The sequence below is a fragment of the Eucalyptus grandis genome, chromosome 8 (genome assembly GCF_016545825.1).
Source record: "Eucalyptus grandis isolate ANBG69807.140 chromosome 8, ASM1654582v1, whole genome shotgun sequence".
In the NCBI taxonomy this organism is placed as follows: Eukaryota; Viridiplantae; Streptophyta; class Magnoliopsida; order Myrtales; family Myrtaceae; genus Eucalyptus; species Eucalyptus grandis.
In genome coordinates, this window is record NC_052619.1 from 2937468 (window position 1) to 2951879 (window position 14412).

Consider the following 14412-nt stretch of genomic DNA (forward strand, 5'->3'; position numbering starts at 1 on the left):
ACCAAAAAGGCGATGAAGAATAGATAGAGGAAAGAGAGAGACGGCGATTGCTTTTAATGGATCATAAAGAGGCGGCCTAGCCTTCCATCGGTGGATGGCCAACTTTTGCGTGCGATGGTAGGGTCGCATCTAGTGTGCTCGAGTTTCTTTAATGGCAACAAAGTCCTTGTTGGTCCATCTTTTCAGCAATTAATTTCATCATTTCGAATGAAAGAGGGAATCTGCTATGATGGCCTCCTCTTGTTACTCTTAATTTATTCATTTATTTATTATATTTCTCTTGTCGAGGCAAAGGCGATTACTCATTCGAAAGGATCCAAAGAGTGGCCATGCTAAGCATCGAACGCAATCAAAGGGAATCTTAGCATAAATGCAGTTAACTCAACGACTTTAGTCTTTTATTTTTTACTTTTTTTATGATGGTCAAATTTTGTTAATGAGTAATCTAGATAATTTTAAAATCATGGGCATATACCAAGACACCGCGCCTTTGCATCTAGGTTTTGTACAATTCACTTGTTTATAAAGAAGAATAACAAACACCTTTTGGGGAATGAATGGACACGAGCCCTTTTGATTTAGTTAGTTTAATTTGCCCACTTAGATCGATAATGCATTGCTCAAGAAATAAAATGAGTCATTAAAATGCATTTTTTAGATGATGTGTTACGATTTTATTACATACAACTGTATCATAATCGAGAGAGCGTTCCCTTTCCATGCCATTCGTTTGATGCTTCTCTTTGCCTCTATGATCGTTAAGTGACATGACATGTGATATAAATTTTGCTAGGTGGCCCAAATTCGACTAATTATTTTCTAGTTTCATCATTTTTCATTTGCTAGTTAAATCTCTCATTGTCTTGAAATCTCAAAAAGCATATAACAACAAAGTATGCACAATTGTTTATCTTATGATCGAGTTCAAACTTATACAAATATAAATTATAGGGTTTTTTTTATAAATAAACTAATTATTGAAAGCACGTTCATGAAGTCCCTATATGATTGAGGTAGCTATCTAATTCTTCGACGAACACTTTCCCAAGTTTTAATTTTTTCTTTTGTAAGGACATATTCTTTGCTGGCTCGTGCAAGTTTAGAGGAAGGAATCTTCATAATAATCCAATAAGTGATCAATTATAAAATTAAATCGCTCAAAAAGGATGGAGAAGAAATATATATATAAAAGTGCATGTGAGACAAAATAAACAAAAACAAAAACAAAAAAAAAAAGACAAAAAAGTGCATCAAGCCGCAATTCTCGGGACCGTTGCAACTTTTGTCGTCTTTTCGAGGTCCCCCGCCAACAACTCAATTCTTAATTACATGGTTACTCTTAATTAATCCTATCATCACTACGAGGGACCCTAATTGACATGTTTCGGGAAACGAAATTATCTCTTTCCTTTTCATCCGAATAATAATAAAATAAAAGAAGCATTCTTTTGAATCCAAATGTTAAATAATATGAAACGGGTTTCAAACTTAAAATCCGGCTTTGATTGCGTTAAAATTAACGTGTAAGATACAATGCCATCAAGATGTGCGTGATCATCACAGCGGTCAATCTCACAAATTATGTGCAACATGTTAAATACAATAGTTGAATAATTACATGTATATGTATGTCTATTTATCTAGGGAATGGGTTCCGATATGATATTTTATATTTTATGATAATACTATGACAATTTCTACAGTCTAGTATTTGCATAATATAATTTTTTCTTTTTTTTTGGCATTGGAGGAACCGTTTTGGCCGACAACCTGCTGCGTAAACTCCCAGGTGCCATTAGCGGGAAAACCACCACCCTGGTATCACGCGTCAATCACCTAATAGCCCGCCGGCCTCCTTGCAACGTTGCAAGGGTTTCGAACTCTTGACATTCTCTTAAAGAACTGAAGCTTATCGAGCGGAGCCACCACGGCTGGTGGTTAATATAAAAAATGTTAATCAAGCATATATGCCGAAATTGGTGGGGGAAAGGAAGAAGAGAAGACTGTTCACTTGTTACCTTAAATATATTTCCACCGAAATAAAAGGGAAAAAAGGGAACTGACTCAACAATATCTTGTACGACCAAAACAAGATCTCCTGACGTCATCTTGAGCTCTCTCCCGGTCTTTTCCTCTTTCATTTCGTTTTTATTTTTCATTTTCCTCAATTCAATTTCTTAAAAAAGAAGAAGAAGAACAAGAGCAAACCGTGATTTATTTTTTCTAAAAGGAAATAAAGATATTTAACCAAAAAAGGAAATAAAAATAAAAAGAAATTTTCCGCTCATGGAGGGAATATCAAAGAGAGAGAGCAGATAGGGAGAGAGAGAGAGAGGTGGAGGAGGAGGAGGAGGAGGAGGAGGAAGAGCAGACCGCCGGAGGAGATTTTTCCGCCGCCGCCACCGCCACCGCCACCGCCACCGCCAGCTCCGTCCCGAGGTCGGTTCGCCGCGCGGTCGTCCTGTCGAGTCGAGTCGAATTCTCCGTTCCGATTGCCGGGATCCTCTTCCGGCGATCCGGCGTCCGATGATCGGCTCGATCGGTGCCGCCGCGCGATGAATTTTTTATGATAAGTCAGTCTTCGCGCCGGTTCTCCTAAGTGTTTCTTGACGAAGCTCACCGCGTTGAATCTTCGTTTCGCCAGGCAGTATCGGATCGCGATCTCCCCAATTGGATTGCGGTTTTCTCCTGTATAGCGAGGTGCGTGCGGGTGAATTGTGATTCTTGCAATTCTGGTCAATTGAATTTTTTGCTGTTAATCTGCTGTTTTCGCGCTGTTTCGTCGGAGTTATCTGTTCGAGTTTCAACCGGATTGTGAAAATGTTCGAACTTGCCGACGCTGGCTTGGATTGTGTTGGGGGTTGATGGTTGCGCGTGAATTGTTTCGGTTTTTTTCTTTTTTTTTGGCCAGGGGGTGGAGTTGGATTGGATTAGAGAATGGGGGTCGTGTCGAGGCGGGTCGTGCCCGTCTGCGGGAACCTCTGTTTCATGTGCCCGTCCATGCGTGCGAGGTCTAGGCAGCCGGTCAAACGGTACAAGAAGTTGCTCGCCAACATCTTCCCCAAAAATCAGGTGATCTTTTCCATTTGGGTTGCGGAACTAAAATTTGGATGAATATCATCAAAGATTCTGTCGCTTCATTCTGAATTCAAAACTTTGACTGCTCTGCTTCCGTTGAATTTTGGAATATAATTCCTTCGAGTGAAAGCTAAAACTTGTCTTGATGCTTATTGATTTCTTCCATTTAGGCCTTTGCAGTCTACTTAATGACTGTCCAGAAAGTAATATTTTAGTTTGGAGTCTTAGCTTTCTTCCCATGTAATTTTTTTTTTTTTTGTGTGTTTCTGGCAGGAAGCTGAACCTAATGACAGAAAAATTGGGAAGCTGTGTGAGTATGCTTTGAAGAATCCGTTAAGAATTCCTAAGGTAAGTGTACCAAGTTTCACTCCAAAAGAGTAACTATCTTTTGGTCACAAGGCCATCCATCATTTCGGTAGTTCAAGTTTACACGGGAGAAACAGGCTTCATTTTTCACTCTCGAGATTAAACAAGCCCACATGTTTAGTGTCTGAAGTGATTATATGTTCCATATTACTAATTCCAGTTCAGTTATGCTTGCATACCTGTACGTTGTGCACTTCCACTAGCATGCAATGGTGGAGTGGAGTCAAAATGTTCCTTTCCCAAGTCTTACGTAGTGACTGGAGTATTAAACATGTGCTTTCCTATAATTTTTCTGCACAGATCACCAATTACTTAGAGGAACGGTGTTACAAGGATCTTCGGAATGAGAATTATGGATCTGTTAAAGTCGTCTTGTGCATTTACAGAAAACTGCTGTCATCATGTAAGGAGCAAATGTAAGTTTCACATACTTCAGTGCTGCATTTGATTACTAAATGATTGAAGGCAGCATTTTAAATTGTGGTCATGCTGCATATGAGTGGTTCTTCTTTCAATTATGCCTTGAGAAAGTGGAGAAACTGGTCTGACAGATTATGCGCATGAGTAATTACAGGCCCATAGGCAGAATTTAACAAATTGTTATAATGTTTTGCAGGTCATTGTTTGCTGGTAGCTTACTAGGAATTGTTCGAACATTGCTGGAACAAACGCAGCAGGACGAACTGCGGATTTTGGGTTGCATGACTCTTGTTGAATTTATGAACAACCAAGTAAGCAGTTACATTGTCATGGTAGATTATAGTGGCGTCACAGTTATGACACTTTTCATTTGGAGTTGTGTGTCCTGAAGATGATCCTATTTCGTCATCAATGAATATTTTGTCTACTAGGAGTAGAAGGTATGACAAAAGGGGAAATTAATAATTGAAAATAGAGAGGGAAAAAAAATTAGAAATATGTAGAGGTCTTGGCCCCAGTTTTCCTCATCTCATGTGTCAAGTTACTTACAAGATGCTTTTGAGTCTTCTATAGATGTTTTTCCTTCTTAAGCTGTTATTCTTTTCAACTTGTCGGTATATTTAACTCCATGCTAAAGTCTTATTGGTGTCAAAATTTATATAGGTTGATGGTACGTACATGTTCAACTTAGAGGGACTTATCCCAAAGCTTTGTCAAATGGCTGAAGAAGTAGGGGACGATGAAAGAATTCTCCCTTTACGCTCTTCTGGGATGCAGGCTTTGGCATGCATGGTAATAATTCCATGCCTACCTGATTTCCTTTTCTATATGAAAATAATAAAAGCATGATGCCTGAGTATGTTATATCATGTTTGCATTTAATCCATTACAACCTTTGAAAAGCACATAGTTAGCATGTTTTTTACCTTCTCTACCATGTTTATTTTGACATTATCTAGTTTGTAGCCAGGAACTTAAGTCGTCAATAAAAAAATTAGCGAAATACAAAATGACTCCTAACCTGACAAATTTTAATAGCAATATGAAAACTTGTGAAAACTAGTAACTGCCTCTTCTCCTTGGAGAGCATGGTCTAGTCCAGCAACAGCTAGATTTCTCTTTTCCAAGTGCTGTCTCTACCATGCCAATGATTATGATTTGATATTGCTTCTAGATGTTGAGATTGTAAATCATTGTTCATCTTTTCTCTGCCGTGCATGCTGTCATCTAGATGATGAAATTTTATCTCGTTTATGTGCATGGATCTAATGACAATGTTGTTGAGCTTGTGTAGAATGTTACATCTCCTGGTTCTATCTTGTACTTGCTTTGTCGCTTTGGATTGGTTGCTTGGCTTTTAAGACTGATGTCTCAATCTTGTCTTGATCTCATCCTAGGTGTTGTTCATGGGAAAACATTCCCATATCTCTATGGACTTTGACAAGGTAAGTCATCCTTGTAAGATGCACACTAGAATACATAGTCAAACAATTCAAGCTGTATGCATGTTTGGAGGTCTGATGTTCACCTTGAATGAAAAAGGCAGACATTTTAGCAAATCTGATGACTGACTGGCTCAGTCCAAGTCAGTAATTTCAATCTCCTTAAGGGTGATGTATTTATTATGCAACAGATTATGTCAGTGATGCTGGAAAACTATGCATATCTACAAATGAACTTGGAGTATGCCAAGGAAAAGCCAGATTCTCTACCTCAGCAACAATGGCTTCAAGAAGAGCTTAAAGCAGATCGGGGCTCGTCAATTCAAGATATAAGTGACAAGGTTATTTCCTTACCAATCTGCTTGACCAATCATGACATGGACAAGACAATGTAAGGCACCCTCTTCATTCTGTTGTTGATTCTAATATAGGTTTTTGTATTATCCAGGCGATTAATGATTCTTTTGCTGCTTTACTTGTAGAGATACCTCCAAGAGCCCATCTTACTGGTCAAGGGTTTGCTTACAGAATATAGCCAGCTTGACAAAAGAGACTGCGACTGTGCGACGTGTTCTTGAGCCCCTTTTTCATATTTTTGATGCTGAAAATCTTTGGTCCATGGATAAAGGAGTTGCCTGTTCTGTATTGATGTATTTACAGGCGCTTCTGCAAGAGAAAGGTTGAGAATTTAATAATTTCTCCTCTTTAAGATGTACTTTTTTCTGAATACTGTCATAGTTGGTAAATTAGTAACATTTTCTGTTCTTCTGCAGGAGGCAATACTAATGTACTTTTATCTATTTTGGTCAAGCACTTGGATCATAAAAATGTTGCTGGGAAACCCTTACTGCAGATAAACATTGTTCGTGTGACCACGCAGCTAGCACATAATGCTAAAGGGGGGCAAGCTACAGTTACTATAATTGGGGCGATTACTGATTTAATTAAGCAACTAAAGAAGTGCTTGCAGAACTTATCCGAAGGATTGACCCCCAGAGATGGTTTAGATAAGAGGAACACCGATCTTCAGTCTGCCCTGGAGAGTTGCATCTCTGAGCTTTCTAAAAAGGCATGTACAACTATTAACTTTTGCTTCACATCTTTATGAAGGTGAAGGTGAAGTTAATTATATAGCATGGTTTTAACATAGCTGCTTAGAGCAAACAAACATAATAAAGTCATCACTGACTTTCTTTCTTAAATTTACCTCATCTTTGTAGTTCCAATTGTCATAGCTATCCTGACCTTCGTTACAGAAACAAAGATAGAACTCGTCTTGTCATATTTATCAATTGCAAAAATTATGGTTACAGTACTGGCAGTTCTTCTCACCTGTTCATGCCAAGATTTTTTTAAATCCTGGACTCCTCGTTGTCGGAATGGTTGGAGAAACACAAATACAGCTTCTACTTACACTACTAGTTATTCTAAAAGCTTCCAGCATCTACAGGTCTTGTTCATTACTTGAGTTGATAGTTTAAGATCTTAATGACAATTCTGCTAAGGCACTGTACTTAAGCTGATGGAATATTAAAAGTAACTGATGGTCTCTTTTTCATCTCTTTTTTCCTGTCAAACTATGCTTGTCATTTAACTGCAAAGTATAGAGTTTTTGCACAGTCTTGCACTGTGAGCTTAACTTTCTCTTCAATCTCCTTGTGTTTCAATTCGGTCAATGCTTGAGATGGCCACGAAAGGAGATTTCAGTCTGCTATTTTATGTTCTTAGCGAGCCATAACTTGATAATATATTTCTGATGTTACTCAGTTGCCGTTGCTATCATCTTGTTGTAGTTGCTCTGTTGAATGTGTGGACACTCAGGAAAATATATTATTATGTACGAGAACATTTGAAAAAAAGTTGGCATGGTGTCAGTTGATGATAAAAGATGGTTTGTATATGTGAAAATATGGACCTAGAGGCCAGAATGAGAATAATTGATGTCATGATGGAGATGGCATGGTCAAGGGGCAGGGGAAGGCTGGAAATACATGGGTACATTGTGGTTACTGGGATGTTACAAATGCTATAATACAAGGAGAGTGATGTCGTAAGAAATCCATGTAATCAACTATACTTAGTGGGAAAAGGCTTGGTTGTTGATGGTTTTGTTGAAGTGAAGGACTTTCAAAGTTTGGTTTCTTGTGCAAATGTCTTATTGCTATGCTTTTTCTTTCTTATCATAAAAATGAAGCTGGCTATTGGCAGGTTGGTGACATAGGACCCATTCTGGATATGATGGCTGTGGTGTTAGAGAGTCTCCCATCGACTACGCTTGTGGCCAGATCAACCATTTATGCTGTTTACCGCACTGCACGGATCATCTCTTCAATCCCCAGCGTGTCTAATGATAAGAAGGCAAGTATGGTAATCACCATATGCTGCTTCATAGTGCTTATGCAAATGCTTTCTTATGCTGACTTTGCATGTTTGAACCTTCCAGGCTTTCCCTGATTGTCTGTTTCATCAGTTGCTGGTCGCAATGGTCCACCCGGACCATGAAGCAAGAATTGGAGCACACTCTATCCTCTCTACTGTGCTTATGCCGTCACTAGTTTGCCCTCTATCAGACCAGAGGAAGCATACGCAGGCCTTAACGGCACAGAAAAGAAGTTTTGGTGATCAGGTTGAAGGGAAGGACTCAGAGTTGCCATCACCTGTCTTGAAGGAGGAAGTCAAACAGATATTGGATGGGGATGCTAAACAATCATCCTTTTCTGGAACTCTTTGCCAATCTAATAGTTTGAAGCTTGCATTAACAGATGGAAAAGCAGTATGAAACTTTCAGGCTTTTAGCTTTTCATTTACTTGCTGCATCTGCAAATAAATATTCAAAATAATTGCCTGTACTTACTAAAATATATGTTATTTTTTTTCCCAATTTTGGATAGGATGTTACTTCCCTTCGATTGAGCAGTCACCAAGTCAGCCTTTTGCTTTCATCAATCTGGGTTCAGGCAACATCTGCAGAGAACTCACCGGCAAATTTTGAAGCAATGGCACATACTTATAACATAGCTTTATTGTTTACACGTTCCAAGGTGAGCTCTGGGATGTGCTGCATCTGCTCTGTCCTTTGCATCCTTTCAACATCTTCCAAGAGCAGTGTGAAAACCCTCAACTATTTTTGGTCCTTTGATGAATTAAATTACTTGATGAAGTAGTATTTTTCTGTGGGGACATCCTTTCTTGATGCCTTGTATGATCTTTTGAAGAAATGGTGATCAAGATGTATAATATTCAAATTAGCCATGTATGCTAAGGAAAAAGCTTCTTAAAAGGCCGCATATGTGAGGGCATATATTTTTGTGTTTGGTACATGAGTAAATATGGAATATTTGTTAGGGTGTGCACATTTGGGAAGATAGATGTAAAGGCTGTTTATTGGAAGTACTGTCTAACTTTCTATTTATTGTCTTGACAGTCTTCCAGTCACATGGCTCTAGTGAGATGCTTCCAGCTGGCATTGTCCCTTAGAACCATTTCTCTTGACCAAGAAGGTTAGTGACTTTTCTATGTTTTCTTCTTTTTTCAATCTTTATGTTTTTTTTATTCTTTTGCAAAATATATGCACATATTGCTATGTGATTGAATAGAAATTTCAGAGGTCATGGGAGATGCTTGATGAGTGTAATTTATTTATTCGTACATTATAATTCCAATAAAATTAACATCTCTTCAATTAGTGCAATATGCAAAAGAAAAACCAAAGAATTTACAGGATGTCATGAACGATGTCTTAATAATAATGCATCCTTCTTCCGATCACTCTGTGATGTTGTATCTGAAATTACGGGTAGTTTACTTTTATTTCTTTGGTCATGAATTGCTGGGTGAATTTTCTAATATTCCTGGAAAAAGTAGCAGAATTTTGAGGTAGCAAGACTCATAGCAAATGGATTAAGTGTGGTGTCAGCATTCCAACGTGTGATTTAAAGAAGCGTGAAGAAAAATTTAGTGACCTGTCTAAAAGCTTAATAATTTCAACGATCAGATTCCTTAAATATTAAAGTAATTTTTTGACTATGTCATTTTCCCTAATTGCTACTAGAATTTGCATCTTTATCTTAGAAAGAATTCTTGCTATTGTAAGGCATACTCTTTATTATCAGAACGTTTTCTCAATGTCTTTGTTCTGGTTGATACAGTAATCAGGCAGGTTTGTATCAAGCTTGATAAAGTCTGTTTGAACTGCTTCTGTTTCTTCCATGAGATCCTTTATTATTGTTATTCAGATCGAGTGCATTTGGCACTGCAGTTTGTGAAATTTCGAAAACAGGAGGACGAACGTTGAGTATTAAATATTTTAATTAATGGTGGTTATTTCCTTGAAGGAGGTTTGCAACCGTCTCGAAGAAGATCTCTTTTTACCTTGGCATCCTACATGCTTATATTCTCAGCCAGGGCTGGCAATTTTCCGGACGTTATCCCTCATGTGAAAGCATCATTAACAGATAGAACAGTTAGTCCACTTACCTCTCTATCTCTTTCTCAGATACATTCACTTACATATTTAGATGAACCATGCTTAATATTGCTTTGTACCTATTATTATATAATATCATTGTCATAAGAAAAGTTGCAATTGTTTCTATTGGGCAGATTGATCCATACCTTGAGTTAATCGAAGATATCAGGCTACAGGCTGTATGTATAGAATCTAACTTGGAGAAGAAATCATATGGGTCAGAAGAAGATGAAGCTGCTGCGCTGAAGTCGCTGTCGGAGATAAGCTCAGATGATCAGCAGTTAAAAGAAATTATTCTTTCACATTTGATTACTAAATGTGGGGATTTGTCCGAGGTAATAATTGTGTCTTAGTAGTTTAGTATTGGCCCACATAACCTAATGCCTAGGGAAAAAAATTAGCATTTAAGCAAAAAGATCACGTGGGAGAGCACACCTTCAAAGAAAAAGTGAGGAAGAATGCTATGCCATTAAATGACAATGCTTAATAGAATGTCCAGGAAGCATCAAGTGGCACTCGAAAAGCAACTAAGCAATTTCAGACTGTGGATTAGCAACACATATATTCGTAATCTACTGTATATTGGTACACTACTGTAGAGAGTGCAATCAACGAGAATAATATTGCGTTCCTCCTCTGGAACTGAAAACATGTGTCCTCTTGTGCTCTTGCATTTGATATGATGCATGCTCCATATGACCACTATATTTGAGGTCTTTCTCCACAGTTGGGAACCATGTCCTTTTATGCCTCTCAATATTTCTAATCATGTCCCCCTGTAAACATACATCTTCTCACAGGGGCATGCATTAGAGAACTTGATCAAAGATGCATCTGCTGTGTACCAGCTGTTGCCCTCATTTATGCTGTGTATGCCTGCATGCCTGCATATATGCATGCATGCTTTACCTGTATACCCTACAGAGCTAGACAATGCTCCTCCATATGGTGTCGGTAACATCTAGCTTTTGACCTCATTGCATAGATTTCTGCTCTGTAGTTGTGTGTCACCAATTTTAGAGGAGAAAAAATGGTTAAATGAGATGAGATCGCATTTGGGAATCATGGTGCACAGCAATGCTGATCTGTCTTGCTCTTTCTGTATTAATTTTATTTGTTGACTCATATTGTAAATGGATCCGGACTTCGCCTTGAATTAAATTACTTAGGTTGAATTTGAAGTTGATCCCTTGGTTGTTTATCCTGCAAAAAGTTAATTCTGTTGATTTTGTGTTTATTTTTCCCGTCTGATTCAAGCATTACTTTCTTTTAACATTGGTTGCACTCTCCTAGTCGATACGTGAACCCACATGTGCAACTTGACAGTCTCTGCTGCTCATTGTCATGTTAATGATACTGGATGCCGTCATTCTGTGCTATATTTTTAGACGGCTCATTCTACCTCAGCTTCTTAAGGATTCTCTTTGGCAATATATGTTCTGTCAAGTTATTATATTATCAAATGCAGAAATATGATGTGGCTTGCTGCTTAATAGATATGTTAGACATTAGTTGTTTTTAGATGGGATTAGGATGAGACTTGAACCCTGGGGAAATGATGAGGGCACTGGTAGTCTGGAAGTGGTTAAATTTTCAACTCAAAAACTCCCTGGGTATGTGAAGAAATGAATGAGTCAGTAGTTGTAGTGGTCTCTTTTTTCCTATTCAAGATTTGTCCCCAAACCTATGCTTTCTTCATGCAGGAAGAATTATCAGACTTGAAAAGGCAATTTCTACAAGCATTTTCACCTGACGAAGCTTATCCTTTAGGAGCTCCACTATTTATGGAGACACCCAGGCCTTGTTCTCCTCTTGCCCAATTGGTTTCTCAAGCTTTTGATGAAGTAAGGAATGTGGTGATTAAAATTATTTTTTGGTGCCATTATTAATATGGGATCTGTATCTGGTTTTAATCCTATTCAGGCCATGCCTTTAGTCGACATGACAGACGATGATGCCTTCCTTGAACCAAGTGGGAGTCAGTCGGATCGCAAGACATCACTCTCTAGCAGTGCAGTTGACATTATAAATGTCAATCAGCTCTTGGCATCTGTAAGAATTAATCCTGTACATCTGGACCTTTTTATGTGCTTGAATGTATATGCAATTGCCTCTTGAGGACTGGCAAGCTAGCTGTACCTTTAGCCTTCAGGTTCATTTAACCCATTTTTGACTAGTTTGATACATCTCCAGTTATCTCCATTGCTTATTATTTTGTTTGTATCTGTAAGCACTAATGGTGCCTAATACCCTAGCTAAGTTACTTGTGGGAGGACTATCTCGTATCTGTACTTGTTGTGTTGTTGAGCACTGTAGACATTTCCTTCTACTAGCCATAGATGCCAAATTCTTATATTCTTTGGAGAGTATGATGCAGCAGAAGGGAGGTTTTTTGAAAGTTTGTACAGACTAAACGAAGACTCAAGGAAACTTAACTTCCATGTGCTGTGGATACGGACAATCTCCCTTTTAATTACCTTAAAATTGACTGTTTTAAGGCGTATCTTTACGAGTGGTTAATGGAGGATCTGTTTGTGACATTGTGTGTTGTGCCTCTTAAGACTTGACCTCTTCCGTCCTTTCTAAAGGCTGAATTGATTAGTAAATCTAGTAAACAATCTGCAGAATGCTTAGCTGAGGAACCCTGAGTTTGATCAGTTTTGATGAGTGGTAGAAATTAGATCGCATATATGGTAAACAGCCTACAGAGGCACAATGGGATGGATAAAATTAATGAAAGCTAATAGATGAACTTCATGCACAGATTGGATGGCATAACAGTGAATAAGCTTTTAACCTTATTATAGTCCATGATACAACCTGTCAGACTTGTTAATATTGAAGTATGTGAAACTGAACTGGGTTTCGACCAAAAAAAAAAAAACTGAACTGGGTGGCTGAACTGGCCAAAATTGAATTTCATTGAAGAATGGTTTTTGATGCAATATGGAACATATATGTGAGTGAATGGAGAAGATATGTAAGCTGTTTCGAGAAAACTGTCAAGTTCATGAATTAAGCTATCCTGTTAATGATGGTTAACTTGTTATTTAGTTAGGATAGATAGCGGTGGTGGAGATTGTAGAGCTTAATGTTATCAACTCTTATTGGGACACCCTTCTTAAGACATTTAAATTTATGACTTCTTGATGCACTCATTGTTTCCTACGTCATTTTTTGTTGTTTTAATAAAATAATCAGTTTTAAGTTTCTATTCTGTAAATCGCTCATGAAGGAATTAAATGGGCTTACTTCTCATGGTTCTAAAATTGTTGACAGGTTCTGGAAACAGCTAGACAGGTCGCAAGCTTGCCGGTTTCCTCGGTACCCATACCGTATGACCAAATGAAGAATCAATGTGAAGCTCTCGTGACAGGCAAACAGCAGAAGATGTCGGTTTTACATAGTTTCAAGAATCAGCAGGAAGCGAAGGCTATAGTTGTGTCGGGTGAAAATGAAAACAACGCCCCTCATTTCCCAATTCCAAGTTTGGTAAGTACATTTACTTTGTAAGGAGGATACCATTATCATTTAGTATCCATCTGGTGGGTTATATAAATGAAACCCTCTATTGACCTTGCAAAGGTCTCTGTTATGCTTACATCATAAATGAACCTATTGGGACTAATGATATGTTGCCATTGTATGTGTGGCTTCTGTCTGCTTGGATCTAATTAAGTCAAGAAGCATCTGTTTGTTTCCATTATGTAAAATTACTTGGGCTGCTTTGGTGTAGATGATTAGGTGAATTTTACAGGGAAGGATTCAACTTTCTCTCTTCCAGAGAAACCGTTGCTAACATTATATACATGCTCGGCTTTTCTTACAGAATATGGAGCTTTTGGAAGGGAATGGAAAGTTGCATGAGAGTGACCAATTGCGACGCCAGGATCAGCGCCAGCTCTGTCCATGTGATTATGGACCACATTCTTTTAGATTACCGCCATCAAGCCCGTATGACAAATTCTTGAAAGCTGCTGGATGCTGAATAGTTTAGGCATGCTTTTACACGTATATACCTTTGCTTCTCAAGTCTAATTCTCGCCAACGGGCCCATATTCTTTTCATTCTTTCAAGTCTTCCGCCAACTCACCTGTATATTATTTTTTTTCTCTTCTTGTTTGATGCTGTTGTCTAGCCACCGTGTCCACATGGCTGGAAAGACAGAGAATCGGATCGTAATAGTAAATAGCTGAGAGTAATGTGTCAACAATCGTTCTCTGTAGTATAAGTCATTTGAATGTATGAATAATGGTCATTTAGTTTTTATTTGCCTCTTATAAGTTATTACTGCAGTAGCGTGGAAGCTGCGGTTTTTCAATTACCTATGAATTTTTGTATAATGATTGGCTTAATAAAATGAAATTCTGGTAAATGTAAGTTACCAACGGCAGGGCCTGTTTGATAAAATTTATTTATTTCCCGGAATAAAAATTTATGTTTTTTTGTTTAAAGAACGAAAAAATAATAAAATTGTGTTTGGTAAAATTTTGTTCCCGGAACAAAAATTTATTTTCTTATTCTAAGGAATAGATTTGGAAGAGAAACAAGAAATAGAAGAAAAAAATTTCTTATTTTTAGGAACAATTTCTAGAACTAATTTCTCTGTTCTTTTTTCTTTTCTTCCTAGCTGACGAT

The 14412-nt window shown here is 37.9% G+C and overlaps 1 protein-coding gene across 3 annotated transcripts; it reads left to right on the forward strand.

Annotated features, from left to right (window-relative positions):
- Positions 1 to 2336: 2336 nt before the first annotated feature.
- Positions 2337 to 14095, forward strand: LOC104456246 (protein SEMI-ROLLED LEAF 2). 3 transcript variants are annotated; one of them, XM_010070999.3, is made up of 21 exons: positions 2337 to 2439; positions 2645 to 2700; positions 2912 to 3072; positions 3352 to 3426; positions 3745 to 3860; positions 4061 to 4175; positions 4528 to 4656; positions 5262 to 5309; positions 5498 to 5697; positions 5789 to 5985; positions 6080 to 6375; positions 7515 to 7664; positions 7750 to 8079; positions 8198 to 8347; positions 8731 to 8806; positions 9641 to 9768; positions 9909 to 10109; positions 11478 to 11618; positions 11698 to 11826; positions 13054 to 13266; positions 13604 to 14095. In XM_010070999.3, exons 3-21 carry the CDS (start codon positions 2938 to 2940, stop codon positions 13760 to 13762), a joined length of 2988 nt encoding a protein of 995 aa, XP_010069301.2. In that variant the 5' UTR covers positions 2337 to 2439; positions 2645 to 2700; positions 2912 to 2937; the 3' UTR covers positions 13763 to 14095. The 3 variants fall into 3 exon arrangements, with proteins under 3 accessions (XP_010069301.2, XP_039155306.1, XP_039155307.1); XM_039299372.1 differs by having other exon boundaries at positions 2342 to 2439; positions 7515 to 7673; XM_039299373.1 differs by having other exon boundaries at positions 2423 to 2700; positions 7515 to 7673.
- Positions 14096 to 14412: the final 317 nt, after the last annotated feature.

What these genes read in the sequence shown, in the direction of transcription:
- LOC104456246 (XM_039299372.1), top strand. Translation starts at nt 2,938, where the DNA reads ATGGGGGTCGTGTCGAGGCGGGTCGTGCCCGTCTGCGGGAACCTCTGT. An exon ending in ACATCTTCCCCAAAAATCAG is followed by an intron (nt 3,073 to 3,351) that starts GTGATCTTTTCC and finishes TGTTTCTGGCAG; the next exon opens with GAAGCTGAACCTAATGACAG. An exon ending in TCATCATGTAAGGAGCAAAT is followed by an intron (nt 3,861 to 4,060) that starts GTAAGTTTCACA and finishes AATGTTTTGCAG; the next exon opens with GTCATTGTTTGCTGGTAGCT.